At 47.9% G+C, this 15,099-nt stretch overlaps 1 protein-coding gene across 1 annotated transcript in view; it reads left to right on the top strand.

Moving 5' to 3' along the window:
• The window catches only part of LOC142245629 (uncharacterized), a 73,374-nt gene that overhangs the window by 24,238 nt on the left and 34,037 nt on the right, over positions 1-15,099 (top strand). The window contains exons 6-10 of the mRNA XM_075318519.1: positions 7,585-7,890; positions 8,466-8,813; positions 9,080-9,460; positions 10,074-10,367; positions 10,506-10,856. Of these exons, the coding sequence (XP_075174634.1) occupies positions 7,585-7,890; positions 8,466-8,813; positions 9,080-9,460; positions 10,074-10,367; positions 10,506-10,856 (1,680 nt within the window). The remainder of the gene's footprint in view (positions 1-7,584; positions 7,891-8,465; positions 8,814-9,079; positions 9,461-10,073; positions 10,368-10,505; positions 10,857-15,099) is intronic.

The following is a 15,099-nucleotide window of genomic DNA, read 5'->3' as shown; positions in this document are numbered from 1 at the left end:
ACCCCCGGCCTGGGTAGAGTCCTTTTCTAGGTCCATATCCCAGTCATTTGCTGAGTCCATGGGGCTTTTGTCCAGGACTTTGATGAATATGCATCAGCCCTCACAGGGTGCCTCTAATACTCTTGACAGAGGACTCCTATCCTCTGACCTCCGTCCATCAGAGCTCACGGAGGATTCATCATCTGATCCCAGACCCCGTCCTTCTAAGAGAAGGCGCAGGGTTTCCTCCCCCTCCCCATCCCACGGCTCTGTCTCAAGAGCTGACTCTCAAGATGAGGAGGATGCCCTCACTGGGGGCTCGGAGGCTATGTATCCCATCGATTTCTCTGAGGGTGACTCAGATCTTAGTGATTTGATTGCTTCTATTAATTCTGTGCTGGATCTCAATCCGCCAGTGTCAGAGGAGCAACTCTCTTTGGCAGAAAAACATCAGTTTACCTCGCCTAAGAGAGTGAAGAGTGTGTTCTTTAACCACTCCAGTTTTCAGACCGCTGTGACCAAACCCAGGGCCTGCCCTGACAAACGCTTTCCAAAGCGTGGTTCTGATGACCGGTTTCCATTTCCACCTGAGGTGGTCAAGGAGTGGTCTCACTCCCCAAAGGTAGACCCCCCGGTGTCTAGGCTCTCAGCCCGGACCGTTGTGTCGGTGGCTAACGGCACCTCACTTAAGGATTCCACTGACCGTCAGATTGACCTTCTGGCCAAATCTGTGTATGAAGCTGCGGGGGCCGCGTTTTCCCCGACTTTTGCAGCAGTGTGGGCTCTCAAAGCCATCTCTGCTTCTCTAGAGGAGATGCATTCCCTCACCAAGGAATCTATGCCTGAGATGGTTACCTTAACTGCTCAGGCTTCAGCTTTTTCATCCTATGCCATGTCTGCCATGCTAGAGGCTGCTCACCGCACTGCGGTGGCTTCAGCTAATTCTCTTGTTATCCGCAGGATTTTGTGGCTTCGAGAGTGGAAGGCAGATGCTTCTTCCAAGAAGTTTCTTGCTGGGCTCCCTTTTGCTGGTTCACGGCTGTTTGGTGAACAGCTGGATGAAATCATTAAAGAAGCTACTGGCAGGAAGAGTACTTCCATGCCACAAACTAAGACCAGGAAACCCGCCCAGGGTAGGAATCAATCGAGGTTTCGTTCCTTTCGTTCCTCCAACTGGTCATCCTCTAAGCCTTCCGCCTCGTCCGCTAACTCAGCCAAGGATCAGAAATCCAACTGGCGCCCAAAAGCGCGTCCGCAGAAGACCGCAGGAGGTTCTGCCACTAAGGCAGCTTCCTCATGACTCTCGGCCCGCTCCAGCCACGTCCTTAGTCGGTGGCAGGCTCTCCCACTTTGGCGACGCTTGGTTAAAGCAAGTCTCCGATCAGTGGGTGAGAGACATCATATCTCACAGCTACAGGATAGAATTCTCTTCCAGCCCTCCAAACAGATTTTTTCTCTCAACTCCCCCCTGCTCCAAGGCCGCCGCCTTCTCGCAGGCCGTGGCGTCCTTGCAGGCAAACGGAGTGATTGTCCCAGTTCCCGCTCAGGAACGGTTCAGAGGTTTTTACTCAAATCTCTTCCTAGTTCCAAAAAAGGACGGTACCTTCCGGCCCATCCTGGATCTCAAGCTTCTCAACAAGCATGTCCGGGTGCGGCATTTTCGCATGGAGTCTCTGCGATCAGTCATTGCCTCTATGACCCAAGGGGAGTTCCTGGCGTCCATCGACATCAGAGATGCCTATCTACATGTGCCAATCGCAGTGTCACATCAGCGTTGGTTACGTTTTGCGATAGGAGAGGATCATTTCCAATTCGTGGCTCTCCCCTTCGGGTTAGCCACGGCCCCTCGGGTATTCACCAAGGTCATGGCGGCAGTGATTGCGGTCCTGCACCTCCAGGGGTTAGCAGTGCTTCCTTATCTGGACGACCTTCTAGTCAAGGGTCCATCCAGCGCAGACTGTCAGCGGAGTGTTTCGCTCACTCTCGCCACCCTAGCCCAATTCGGGTGGATTGTCAATCTTCCCAAATCCACTCGGACTCCGACCCAGAGTCTCACGTACCTAGGGATGCAGTTCGAGACTTTGCCGGCACTTGTGAAGTTGCCCTTAGACAAACAGCTGTCACTCCGGTTGGCGGTGCGCTCTCTCCTGAGGCCCCGCCGTTATACCCTCAGGCATCTGATGCAGGTGCTGGGTCAAATGGTGGCCTCCATGGAGGCGGTTCCCTTTGCCCAGTTCCATCTGCGTCCTCTGCAGCTGGACATTCTCCGCTGTTGGGACAAGCGGCCTTCCTCCTTACAGAGGTTAGTGGCTCTGTCGCCACGGACCAGGAGCTCTCTTCAGTGGTGGCTTCGACCCCTCTCCCTGTCCCAAGGGCGCTCCTTCCTGACTCCGTCCTGGGTGATTCTCACCACGGATGCCAGCCTATCCGGCTGGGGAGCGGTACATCTCCACCACAGAGCACAGGGCACTTGGACTCCGTCCGAGTCAGCCCTTTCAATCAATGTGCTGGAAACCAGAGCTGTGCTTCTAGCTCTCCTAGCCTTTCACCACCTGTTGGCGGGCAGGCACATTCGAGTCCAGTCAGACAACGCGACAGCGGTTGCCTACATCAATCACCAAGGCGGGACACGCAGCCGCCTGGCAATGTTGGAGGTCCAACGCATCCTTCAATGGGCGGAGGACTCCAAGTCCACCATATCCGCAGTCCACATCCCTGGCGTAGAAAACTGGGAGGCAGATTATCTCAGCCGTCAATCCGTGGACGGTGGCGAGTGGTCCCTGCACCCGGCAGTGTTTCAGTCAATCTGCCGCAAGTGGGGCACTCCGGACGTGGACCTAATGGCATCCCGTCACAACAACAAGGTTCCGGTTTACGTGGCTCGCTCCCACGATCCTCAGGCCTTCGCCGCGGACGCTCTGGTTCAAGACTGGTCCCAGTTTCGTCTGTCCTACGTGTTTCCCCCTCTAGCTCTCTTGCCCAGAGTCCTGCGCAAGATCAGAATGGAGGGCCGTCGAGTCATCCTCATTGCACCGGACTGGCCCAGGCGAGCTTGGTATCTGGACCTGCTCCAACTGTCCGTGGAGATGCCGTGGCATCTTCCGGACCGTCCAGACCTGCTCTCGCAAGGTCAGTTTTTCCGCCCGAATTCTGCGGCACTCAAATTGACGGCGTGGCTCTTGAGTCCTGGATTTTGACGGCTTCTGGTATCCCTCCTGAAGTCATCTCCACTATGACTCGGGCCCGTAAGTCTTCCTCCGTCAAGATCTATCACAGGACTTGGAAAATGTTCCTGTCCTGGTGTTGCTCTTCCGGCCATTCTCCTTGGTCATTCTCGTTGCCGACCCTTCTGTCTTTTTTACAGTCCGGTCTGCAGTTAGGACTGTCCCTCAACTCTCTCAAGGGACAAGTCTCAGCTCTATCAGTGCTGTTCCAGCGGCGTCTCGCCCGGCTGGCTCAGGTCCGCACCTTCATGCAAGGTGCGTCTCACATCATTCCGCCTTATCGGCGGCCCTTGGATCCCTGGGACCTTAACTTGGTCCTCACGGTATTGCAGAAGCCCCCTTTCGAGCCCCTTAGGGAGGTTTCTTTGTATCGTCTTTCTCAAAAGGTGGCCTTTCTAGTTGCCATAACTTCTCTCAGGAGAGTCTCTGATTTGGCTGCGCTCTCCTCGGAGTCACCTTTTTTGGTTTTTCACCAAGACAAGGTAGTTCTCCGTCCGACCCCGGACTTTCTTCCTAAGGTGGTCTCTCCCTTCCACCTTAACCAGGATATTTCCTTGCCTTCCTTCTGTCCGGCCCCTGTTCATCGCTTTGAGAAAGCGCTGCATACTCTAGATCTGGTGCGTGCTCTCCGGATCTATGTGTCTCGCACCGCTGCGCTTAGGCGGTGCACCTCTCTTTTTGTGCTAACCACAGGGCGGCGCAAGGGTCTCTCTGCTTCTAAGCCGACCTTGGCCCGTTGGATTAGATCGACCATTTCGGACGCCTACCAGAGTACTCAGGTGCCTCCCCCGCCAGGGATCAAAGCACACTCGACCAGAGCTGTCGGTGCCTCTTGGGCTTTTCGGCACCAGGCTACGGCTCAACAAGTCTGTCAGGCTGCCACTTGGACTAGCCTGCATACCTTTTCGAAGCACTACCAAGTGTATGCTCATGCTTCGGCAGATGCGAGCTTGGGCAGACGCATCCTTCAGGCGGCTGTCGCCCACTTGTGAAGTTAGGCTCCGCCTACTTCTTCGTTTTTTTTGTTTATTCCCACCCAGGGACAGCTTTGGAACGTCCCATGGTCTGGGTCTCCCAAAGGAACGATAAAGAAAAAGAGAATTTTGTTACTTACCGTAAATTCTTTTTCTTATAGTTCCGTATTGGGAGACCCAGCTCCCTCCCTGTTGCCTGTTGGCAATTTTCTTGTTCCGTGTGTTATCACCGGCTGTTGTCGTGGACAGAGTCTCCGGTTGTTCCGGTTCTTACTCGGTTCTACTTGTGGGTGGCTATTCTCCTTCAGCTTTTGCACTAAACTGGCTAGGACTGGCTACCCGGGGGTGTATAAGCTCAGAGGGAGGAGCTACACTTTTAAGTGTAGTACTTTGTGTGTCCTCCGGAGGCAGAAGCTAAACACCCATGGTCTGGGTCTCCCAATATGGAACTATAAGAAAAATAATTTACGGTAAGTAACAAAATTCTCTTTTTTATGCTGCTATTTTTATTTTCCTGCTTTTTTCCAATTTAATAAAGAAGCCTTTAGAAGAAAGTGAAAGAAAAAATAAAGTAAATAAAAAACAACACAAAAATGCACTGAAATCTATCATCATTCATATTAGAAAGCCGTCATGCAGACATATAATAGAATATATACACAACGTCTTATAAACCTTGGTGAACCCACCACGTTTTTCAAGCAGAATACAAGAAAACAACCGCAGGGCTTGTCTTGAAGTGGTATAAACTAGAAAGTGGAGTTTTAAGATCAAAAAATACTAAAGTTTATTTAAACATCCATATTAAAAGAAAGTTGGAAGACAATATACATGAATACAAAAAGGAACAATGCATGAGTATAAGGGGTGGGTGTAGGCAGATTGTGTAGAGATTATTAGACCTGAACCCTCTGTCATGTACAATAACCCTACAATGGGGACAGTAAGCCATCAGGTATACATAAACCTGGGGATTCAGATTACATAAATTGTAGTAGAAAGCAAAAGTGCAATAAGGTGCCAAATGGATTTTTCCTTCAATGAAGACCCCCGACGCGCGTTTCGCGTATAGAATCTCTGCTTAATCATGGGGAAGTCTTGAAGTGGTTTTTTTTTAGTCCTTTTGGTTGCTTTTGTCGCTGTCCTTTTTTTTTTCCAGTACTTGTATTATATAAAACTGATTTAAACGGAACCTGTCAGGTCCAATATTCAACCAGAACCACATGCAGTTCTGAGTGTATATTGCTAATCCCTGCCTAACCGTCCCTGTATCTAGTTACATAGATAAAGAGATCTTGGAAAAAAGTATTTCTAAAGATCCTTTATGACATGCTAATGAGTGCAGGGACTAGTCGCAAGGGCGTTAGTTCTCCCTACTAGTCCGTCCTCTTAGCCTGTTAGCACACCCACAGGGGCGTGCTAATATGCTATTCAATGCCCATTGCCCAGCATCATCGGCATAGACGTGCGTACCCGTGTCCGTTGTCACCACCTCAGACATCGGGTTTAGGGTCAATGCGCATGATTAGAAGTCCTAGCACTTCCGATCATGCGTACTATGAAGCCGGATGTAAGCGTCCCGGCTTTAGAGAGGTCTAGTGTGCATGACCGGAAGTGCTGGGACTTCTGATACGGTGTCTGAAGCAGTGATAACAGACACAGGTAAGCACATCACCCTGTGGGTGTGATACTGCTAACATGTAAAGAAGGTGGACTAGTCGGGGGAAATAACACACTAGTCCCTGCGCTCATTAGCATATCATAAAGGATCTTTAGAAATACTTTTTCTAAAGATGTTTTTATGTATGATACTAGATACAGGGACGGTTAGGCAGTGATTAGAAATTGTAGTTCTGGGTGCATATTGGACCTGACAGGTTCCCTTTAAGAATGAACTGGTCACCTATTTTAGCTTCTTGATGTCTTTGGAGCTCTGAAGTGATATAAATAAGTTGAAAAGACTGAACAGGAAGTCATTTTTACACTGCATTGCATATTTTTTTTCTTTTTTATCGTTTCTTCAGCACTTTTTTCTCAGCTGGTTACGGAGTGAACCCACCTGAAAAAGTTGTATTATGATGTCCACATTATGACTGCATCGTCCGTCTACTCCAACCTTGTTGTTGCATGATCCGTCTTTTCTTCATAAAACCCTCTGCATCAGGGTTCCCCAACTCCAGTCCTCGAGGGCCGCCAACAGTGCATGTTTGCATGTTTTCAGGATTTCCTTAGCATTGCATGGGTGTTGGAATTGTCGCGGGCGGAGGAGGGGACGCCGCGCTCTCCCTTCTGCTCGGGTCCGGCTGGCACTGCGGCCTGCTGCTGCCGCTGCTCGGTGGCTCGAGCGATGGGCCGGATCCCGGGGACTCGAGCGGCGCTCCTCGCCTGTGAGTGAAAAGGGGGTTGTTTGGGTGTGGGGATTGTTTATTGTCCGTGACGCCACCCACGGTTGTGGTGATTTGTTGGCACCACCGCTGCTCTGTATGGGGATCCCGGGAAGGATGGTATGGAGCAGCCAGTTGTTGTGTTGCCCCTCCGTGGGTAGGGGTTGGTGATCCCGGGGCCCAGTGATGAGGTGGGAGATGCAGGGCTTGGTGGGCGCAGGGACGCGGGGGCGGCGCTGTGCCTTGCGGCACGGTGGTACTCACTCAGCCAGAAATCAGGACACAGTTCTTGGTAAAACACTCGGCTGGATGGACGGGTACCCACAGACGGCTGCGGTTGTTGTTTCTCCCCTGACCCAGTCTGGTGGTGTAAGTCCTTTCTTCCACCTCCGTGCACGCTTCTCCTGCACTCCGGCTTCCAGCTGGCTTCCCGATTCAGTACCGGGGGGCCACTGCCCAGCCCCGGCTACCTGCGGTTCCACCAGCTGTCTCCCCGGCTCCCTGCAGACGGCCACTACCGTCTGCCGGACTCTCTGTACGAGTCCCTAGGCTCCAACCTAGGCACCTGGCTATGTCTGCCTCTCTGCAGACCTTCTCTCTTCCTCTCCTAGGACTTGACTGGGCTTGTTTCCTGCCTCAGGCCAGCTCACTCCTGGGTGGGTGTCTCCATCTCCTGACTCCGCCCACCTGGTGTGTCAGTCTGAGCCCGAGGCAGAAAGCAGGTCACTTTGGGGATGTCTGCTGTGAACTGCTGGGGGTGGGGGTGGGGGTGTTGTTACCTGTGTCCCCTGGCTTGTCCAGGGCGACACAGAATCATCAACTGTGCAGGTGATTAAATTATCCCATGTGCAATACTAAGGAAATCCTGAAAACATGCATTGTTGGCGGCCCTTGAGGACTGGAATTGGGGACCCATGCTCTACATGTTACAGAACATGGACGGCTCATGCCATAATTAGTCAGCTGTATCCTAGATTTAACTGTTAAGGTAACCTGCCTAATTATATGGATTGTTTTCCGCAGCTAAACCTCAGTTCATGGAGCCGATACAATTCACCATCACCGACCATGGAGATGTCCAGGTGACCGCCAGCTTCAGCAGATTCTACCCCAAACCACTGCAGATCAGCTGGTCTTCTATAAAGGGTCAGTCACAGCAGAAACTGCCATCAGAAGAGGAAGATAAGAAGAATCCTGACGCCACGTTTAACCTTACAAGCAAATGTACAATTACTGGAGACGTCTTCAAGGATCCGACCTATAAAGTCACCGTTACCTGGAATCATGAGTCCATGGATAAGCCCCAAACCAGGGAACTCTCTGCAAAAGGTAAAAGATTATCACGGATGAGTCCATTACTGTCTCTTATTTAATTCCTAAAATGTATTATCATAGAATAAGGTACCGTGAACATGTCCTCGTGTGTCACTTACACATTCCCCGGGAACTGAATGAGTTAGTGGAATTAATAATTTTCTGAAAAAAAGTAAATCCAGATATATGTGAAGTTAAACCAGTAAATATCTATAAATATATCTATAAATACAAATCTATCAATGAATAGAAAAATACTGTTATTAGAAAAAAAAAAACCTGTCTGATGTGACATCATTCACCGCCACGTATGGAAAACGCTATTCACTACATCCGGTTTCATCAATATCAGACTAATGTGTATGGGGGCCCTAAGCTGTGGTCCTCATTCCGAACTTGGCATATTCCCATGTAAAGCATATAGCGCACACTATACTGGAGGAAAGAGCAGCACTCGGCTCGCACAGTCTGCCCGTATCATTGTATCGTCCTCTACATTTATGACCTAATGTGCAGTGTGTGATATTATCAGTCCACCAGTCCGTCCTCATACCGGTCTCCATTTATTGTTTCTATACTTTCTCCTGCAGATCTTCCCTGGCGTCCCCAGGTCAGAGACACCATAGACCGTGTTATCCATGATAATGAGATCCTGTTCAGGTGCTCGGTGTCTAATTATTTTCCTGACTCGCTGACTGTGAAGTGGTTTGAGAAGAAGAAAGATCGTCCGGATTTAATAGAAGTGTCAGAATCCGAGAAATATACAGTTCCAAAGATTATATCAGACCGGACGGACAAGAAAACTTTCACAGCTACGTCTTGTCTGTCTGTGAAGAAATCACTGTGCACCGATGAAGATGTCGTGTTTATCTGTAGAGTGGATCACCCCGGCCTAGATGAAGCCATTGAGGCCCAGACAGCGGAGGCCCGAGATACCGGTAAATATTCTGTATGGCGGGTCAGACCCCAGCTATTATAAGTATTGTGTGCTCTTCACTAATAAAACACTTCGATCGCTTCTAAGTGCCGGATCCAATTTGCTCTTATGAGATCATGAAACCCTTTCCCAGAGCCATCTGTATACAAGTCTTATGTCTTTTATTCTCTGTTTTCAGAGATTCTTCACTTTTTCCAAAGAAAATCTAAACTATACAAACAAATAATATAATTTGACAGACTCATTAGTCATTTTCCTATTTTACAGAGGTTCAGGCCTTTTTTGTTAACAACATCCAGGGACCCCAGAAGTGGTATGATGGGGAGAAGGTGGTCCTGTACTGTGCGGCTTCATACTGTACACAGATCACCCAGGTGACCTGGATAGTGACCGAGAAAGATGGGACAGAACATGAAGTACGTGAGGATTCGGGAGGTGCGATCATGAAGAAAGATGGCGGCCGGTACATGGAGTTTGTGGCTCATAGAGAGAGGACGGACATGTCCGATGTACAAGGTCTCCTGGATGTCACCAGTTGTCTCAGCTTCACCCCTTCTGTGTCTAAGCACAAATCTATCACAATATCCTGCAGAATCTCCTGTGAGGGGAGAATCCGGGAGAAGACGTTCCAGCGGAAGCAGCTCTACGGTGAGAAGTGTTATTCAGTAATTATTGATCTGGTCCAATGTTCAAATAATTTAGCACATGGTCAGTAACTTTTTACCTCCCATTTATGAATGTGACGCGTTTTGTATTCGACGTTTCTCATTACATTTGGTTGAGAATCTTATAGCATTAGGATCTTTTAAACCACACGCTGTATATGATCACAAGATTCATAGGAATCCTTGTACATGGACATAATCCTGTCTTTAACCAGCACTAATTGATGATATTGCAGTTAGCACTTTTATTTACTTGCATCCATCAGCTTAATGTGCAAAATGCATAGGAAAGAGCTAACGGTAATTGTAAGTTCCCAGTGAGACGTGTAACTAGACTATTGCTCTTGAATGTGAAGCAAGAAGATTTTGGGGAAGACCAAACACCGTTGGAGGAGATGTCTGGAGGTGCTCTGGCTCCTCATGTATATCCATTTATTGTAATTTTCTATATCTCCATTCATATGCACACTGTCTCAAAAATTTCTCTCTCTTTTCAATTTTAGTTTTCTTTGTATGAATACTGTTATTCGTATTACCAATATATACAGTATTACTGAATCCAAAATATGACTCATTCATTTTGCTTTGTTTTGCAGCAAAACCCAAAGTGCTGAACCCTATAAAACTTTCCCTGACTGATTCGGGTGAGGTTCTTTGCACTTTACACATCGAGGAATTTTATCCTTCTGATATCCGGATAAAATGGAACGATAAAGAGAATCTGAGCTCGGGTAAAACTGTGAAAAATGCAGATGGCTCTTACACCCTAGAGAGCGAATGTAAACTTCCCGGAAGCTTCTTCAGAAACCCGCAGTCCACGGTGAAGGTTTCCTGGAGACATGAGTCCATGAATGACTGGGAGTGGAGGGAGATGTCACCTGTGGATAAAGGTACGAAGCGTAACGGGCCTTGTCTGTGATGATTTTTTCAGTATTGATTTGTGGGGGGTTTTTTTACATGAATTGACTTTGTTCTCATTACACATCAGTCCTTCTTGTTGATTTGTACTTTGTATATTTATCTCTTAGATTTTCCATGGAAGCCAGAATTACGTGAAATTCCCGTTCCCAACCTTCTTGCTGGTATCACAGCTACACTGAAGTGTGAGGTGTCCAACGTCTTCCCCGATGTGCTGAGTATGAGGTGGCTGAGGAAGGAGAAGGACAGTCCGGAGTTATTCCCTCTGGTTCATGGTGATAGATATATGATATCAGACGTCACACCAGAGCGGCAGAAGGATCACACATTCACATACAGAGCGTGCGTAAAGTTCACTCCATCAGTTACTGCCGACCAAGGAACGGACATTACCTTCAGAGTGGAGCATCCCAGTTTAGGAAAACCGGCAGAAAGGAGCACCGGACCGCTCTCTATACAAGGTGATTCTGAGGGAGGTCGGGAAGATCTTCTGTTCCTATTCCCATATTACCTTTATAAAATTAAACTGTATATAGAAATGCACAGGCCACTCTCCAGATCCACTTCAGTGTTTTAGGACTTAAGAGATAAGATACATGTAAGGGCTCATGCGCACGTTGCTTATTTTTTTGCGTTTCTGCAGCGTTTTGAGCAGCAGCGTCAAATTGTCAAAATGCATGCGTTCTGCTTCCCCAGCAAAGTCTATGAGAATCATGCAAAATCCGTGCGCACGATGCTTTTTTTTTTGCAGCGTTTTAATTGTCAAAAATTTGACAAAATCTCTGCGTTTAAAAAAGCAGCATGTCACTTCTTTTGAGCATTTTGACAGTGTTCTACACCTATTGAAATCAAGGAGTTGTAGAAAAACGCTACCGAAATGCTAAGCAGTGACATAACAAAGGCAGGTCTTTTGGTCTCTCTCTTTCTCTGTCGGTCTCTCCCTCCCCCCCTCTCATAGTCACTGATCCATGATCACCGGCGCGGCGCAGCACGGCTTTCACACTGTGGCGGCTTCTCCTCTTTTTAAAATGCCGGCCGCTCATCATTCCATCTCGTATTCCCTGCTTCCCCCGCCCACCGGCGCCTATGATTGGTTGCAGTCAGACACGCCCCCATGCTGAGTGACAGCTGTCTCACTGCAACCAATCACAGCCGCTGGTAGCCGTGTCTATATCGAGCAGTAAAAAAATAAATAATTAATTAAAAAAAAACGACATGCGGTCCCCCCAAAATTTGGATACCAGCCAGGGTAAAGCTACATGGCTGAAGGCTGGTATTCTTAGGATGGGGAGCTCCACGTTATGGGGAGCCCCCCAGCCTAACAATATCAGCCAGCAGCCGCCCGGAATTGCCGCATCCATTAGATGCGACAGTCCTGGGACTCTACCCGACTCATCCCGAATTGCCCTGCTGCGGTGGCAAACGGGGTAATAAGTAGTTAATGGCAGCAGCCCATAGCTGCCACTAAGTCCTAGGTTAGTCATGGCAGGCGTCGCCCTGAGATACCTTCCATGATTAACCTGTAAGTTAAAGAAAATAAACACATACACCCGAAAAAATCCTTTATTTGGAATGAAAGACAAAAAAGCACCCTCTTTCACCACTTTATTAACCCCTCAAAATCACCTCCAGGTCCGACGTAATCCACACAAGGTCTCACGACGCTTTCAGCTCTGCTACATCGGAAGCTGACAGGAGTGGCAGTAGAACACCGCCACTTCTGTCAGCTCCATGCAGCAACTGTGCTGTCACTGAGGTTACTCGCGGCCACCGCTCTCAGGCGGAGGACTGCAGCTGTGGCCGCGAGTAACCTGAGTGACGGCACAGCTGATCGTACGGCTCACGGCAGTCACTCGGGGGATTTGCGGTCACAGGTGAGTCCTTCACGTGTGACCGCAAATCAGGCTGCGACACAGAGAGAAAGCCGCGCGATGTCAGTGAAATCGGGTGAAGCTGTGACGTCACTGCTGCGGACTCCTGTGTTCTGGCACTGACGACGGAGGTTCATCTGAGTTCATGACAGCACACAGAGACAGAGCCGCGGGATGACAATGAAGCCAGGTGAAGTTTATCTGAGTTCATTCTCATTGCATGTAGCAGAGCTAGGGGACCGCACTGACAAAAATGCATCCAAAACGCATGCAAAATGCATGAAAAATTCATCCAAAGTACATGCGTTTTGGATGCATTATTTTTGTCAACACGCAGCGTCAAGTCTGCCAGCGGGTGCATTTATTTCTGCACTGGCTAGGATACAACGTGCGTTAACACTGTAGAGATTGTTGTTGTATATGAATCAATGAAGTCTTCTGAGGAATACCATTTTGGTTAAAGAGGACCAACCACCAGGATTTCCTATATAACCTAAAGCCATAATACGGATTCTATACATACCTTCAGTTGTGAGATCGGATGTATACTTTTTGATATATAGGCAAGTAAAGGTTGTGAAATGCTCTGTTATTTGATGATTGGTGCAACGAAATATCTAATAGGTGGGTCGGGTTTTTCTAGTTATTCCCGCCCCTGTCTGTCCTTCCTCCTTCTGTCTCTGTTATTACAGGGGGTGGAAGAACAGACAGACAGGTAGACAGGGGTGGGAATAACTAGCAAAACCTGACCCACCTATTAGATATTCTGTTGCACTTCTCTTCAAATAACAATGCAATTCACAACCTTTACTTTCTTATACTTCAGAAAGTATACATCCGATCTCACAACTAAAGGTACAGTATGTTTAGATTCTGCATAAAAGCGCCAGTATAGCACTGGCTTAGATTTATATATGAAAATTCTAGTGGTTTGTCCTCTTTAAAGAGTTCTTTCCACAATTGCATTATTTTTCACAAAGCACAGTAACAACATACTTTATTGTTAACATAGAGAAGAAGCCCAACATAAAGTTTTTTTGTTTCTTTTTCATCCTTATCTGCCCCTCTGTGCATTCTGCTTCACAGAATGAGCGTTCCCATTTTTAAACTATTAAAACTACATTTTCCAGGAGCACCCGGCTTCTCTTCACTACTGCAAGTCCCTCCCTCTCCTGTGTGCTTCGACTGATAATCCCAGCTTCCTTGACTTGATGACTGGAAGGAAGACAAGTTATCTGAATGTTCATCTTTGCCATGCTTTGCTCAGCTTTCCTGCAGCCAGCAGAGATATTCAGCATATCATCTAGCTAATCTATGTTTAGAATATACCATATTCTATTATTCTGTACACTGTATGGCCCTGTGCACAACTCTGCCAACTCAATTTTATCTTCTATCATCAACATCAGTATAGCTCTCTGCATGGTTTTATATTATTGCTAGGTGGTTTCTAGCAGAGCTCAATGCCTCCACTATGGAGCTTGTAATATCCTATTAGTGATGTCAAACTGCAAATGCTGCTCTGTTGATACATATTATCATAAACGGGGAGAGGAATACGGGTGTAAGCCGCGCTAAAAGCACAGAATCCAGAAGATTTTAAAGAAATCCCTTTATTTTCATAAGTCTACGCGTTTCAGAGATACAGTATAACCATCTCCTTCTTCAGGACAAGGGATATCATACCTAGGTATGATTTTCCTTGTCCTGAAGAAGGAGATGGTTATATCTCTGAAACGCGTAGACTTATGAAAATAAAGGGATTTATTTAAAATCTTCTGGATTCTGTGGTTTTAGCGCGGCTTACACCCGTATTCCTCTCCCCGTTTATGATACTATTAACTTCCGGGGCCGCTGCTGACTACCACCGTTTCTTGTGCAGAAAGGGGTTGTGACTGGCACAACCACACCAGGTGAGTGCATTTTCAGCACTAGACAAAAACCCTATACCAGGTAAGACCCTATTTTTACGCTTTTATTCCACAGTTACATCACGTTCTGTTGATACATATGGCAGGGGATAATCTTCTGTCATAAGCATCAACAGAGTAGCATTTGCAGTTACTATATGCATCAATAGAAATCAAACACAACTTAGTCAGGCTTCTGTCTCAGCTCATTACTGCCTAGTTATTACAAGCACTGTTGTGCGAACAAAGCAGAATGATGTGCAGGACATTTCATCTCTGTTAGAAACCAGCTAACAATTATATAAAAATACACACGGAATTATACAGGTGTAGAAGGAAGAAGATAAAGATAAAGATGGAGTTAAGGGTGCTTTACACTCTGCGACATCGCTAGTGTTGTCGAGCGCGATAGTACCCGCCCCCTTCGTTCTTGCGATATGTGGTGATCGCTGTCGTAGCGAACAATATCGCTACGGCAGCATCACACGCACTTACCTGCCATGCGACGTAGCTCTGGCCGGCGATCCGCCTCCTTCCTAAGGGGGCGGGTCTTGCGGCGTCACAGCAACATCACACGGCAGCCGTCCAATAGAAGCGGAGGGGCAGAGATGAGCGGGATGTAAACATCCCGCCCACCTCTTTCCTTCCTCATTGCCAATGGAGGCAGGTAAAGAGATGTTTCTCGTTCCTGGGGTGTCACACACAGCGATGAGTGCTGCCGCAGGAACAAGGAACAACATCGCTATGTACGAGACAACGATTTTTGGTCGACCTCTCCAAAACCAATGATTTTTGTCTCTTTTGCAATCGTTTAAGGTCGCTCGTACGTGTTACACGCTGCAATGTTGCTAACGGCGCCGGATGTGCGTCACAAACACCGTGACCCCGACGATAAATCGTTAGCGATATCGCAGCGTGTAAAG

The sequence above is a fragment of the Anomaloglossus baeobatrachus genome, chromosome 7 (assembly GCF_048569485.1).
Source record: "Anomaloglossus baeobatrachus isolate aAnoBae1 chromosome 7, aAnoBae1.hap1, whole genome shotgun sequence".
NCBI classification, from domain to species: Eukaryota; Metazoa; Chordata; class Amphibia; order Anura; family Aromobatidae; genus Anomaloglossus; species Anomaloglossus baeobatrachus.
This window is presented reverse-complemented; position numbering and strand designations above follow the sequence as displayed.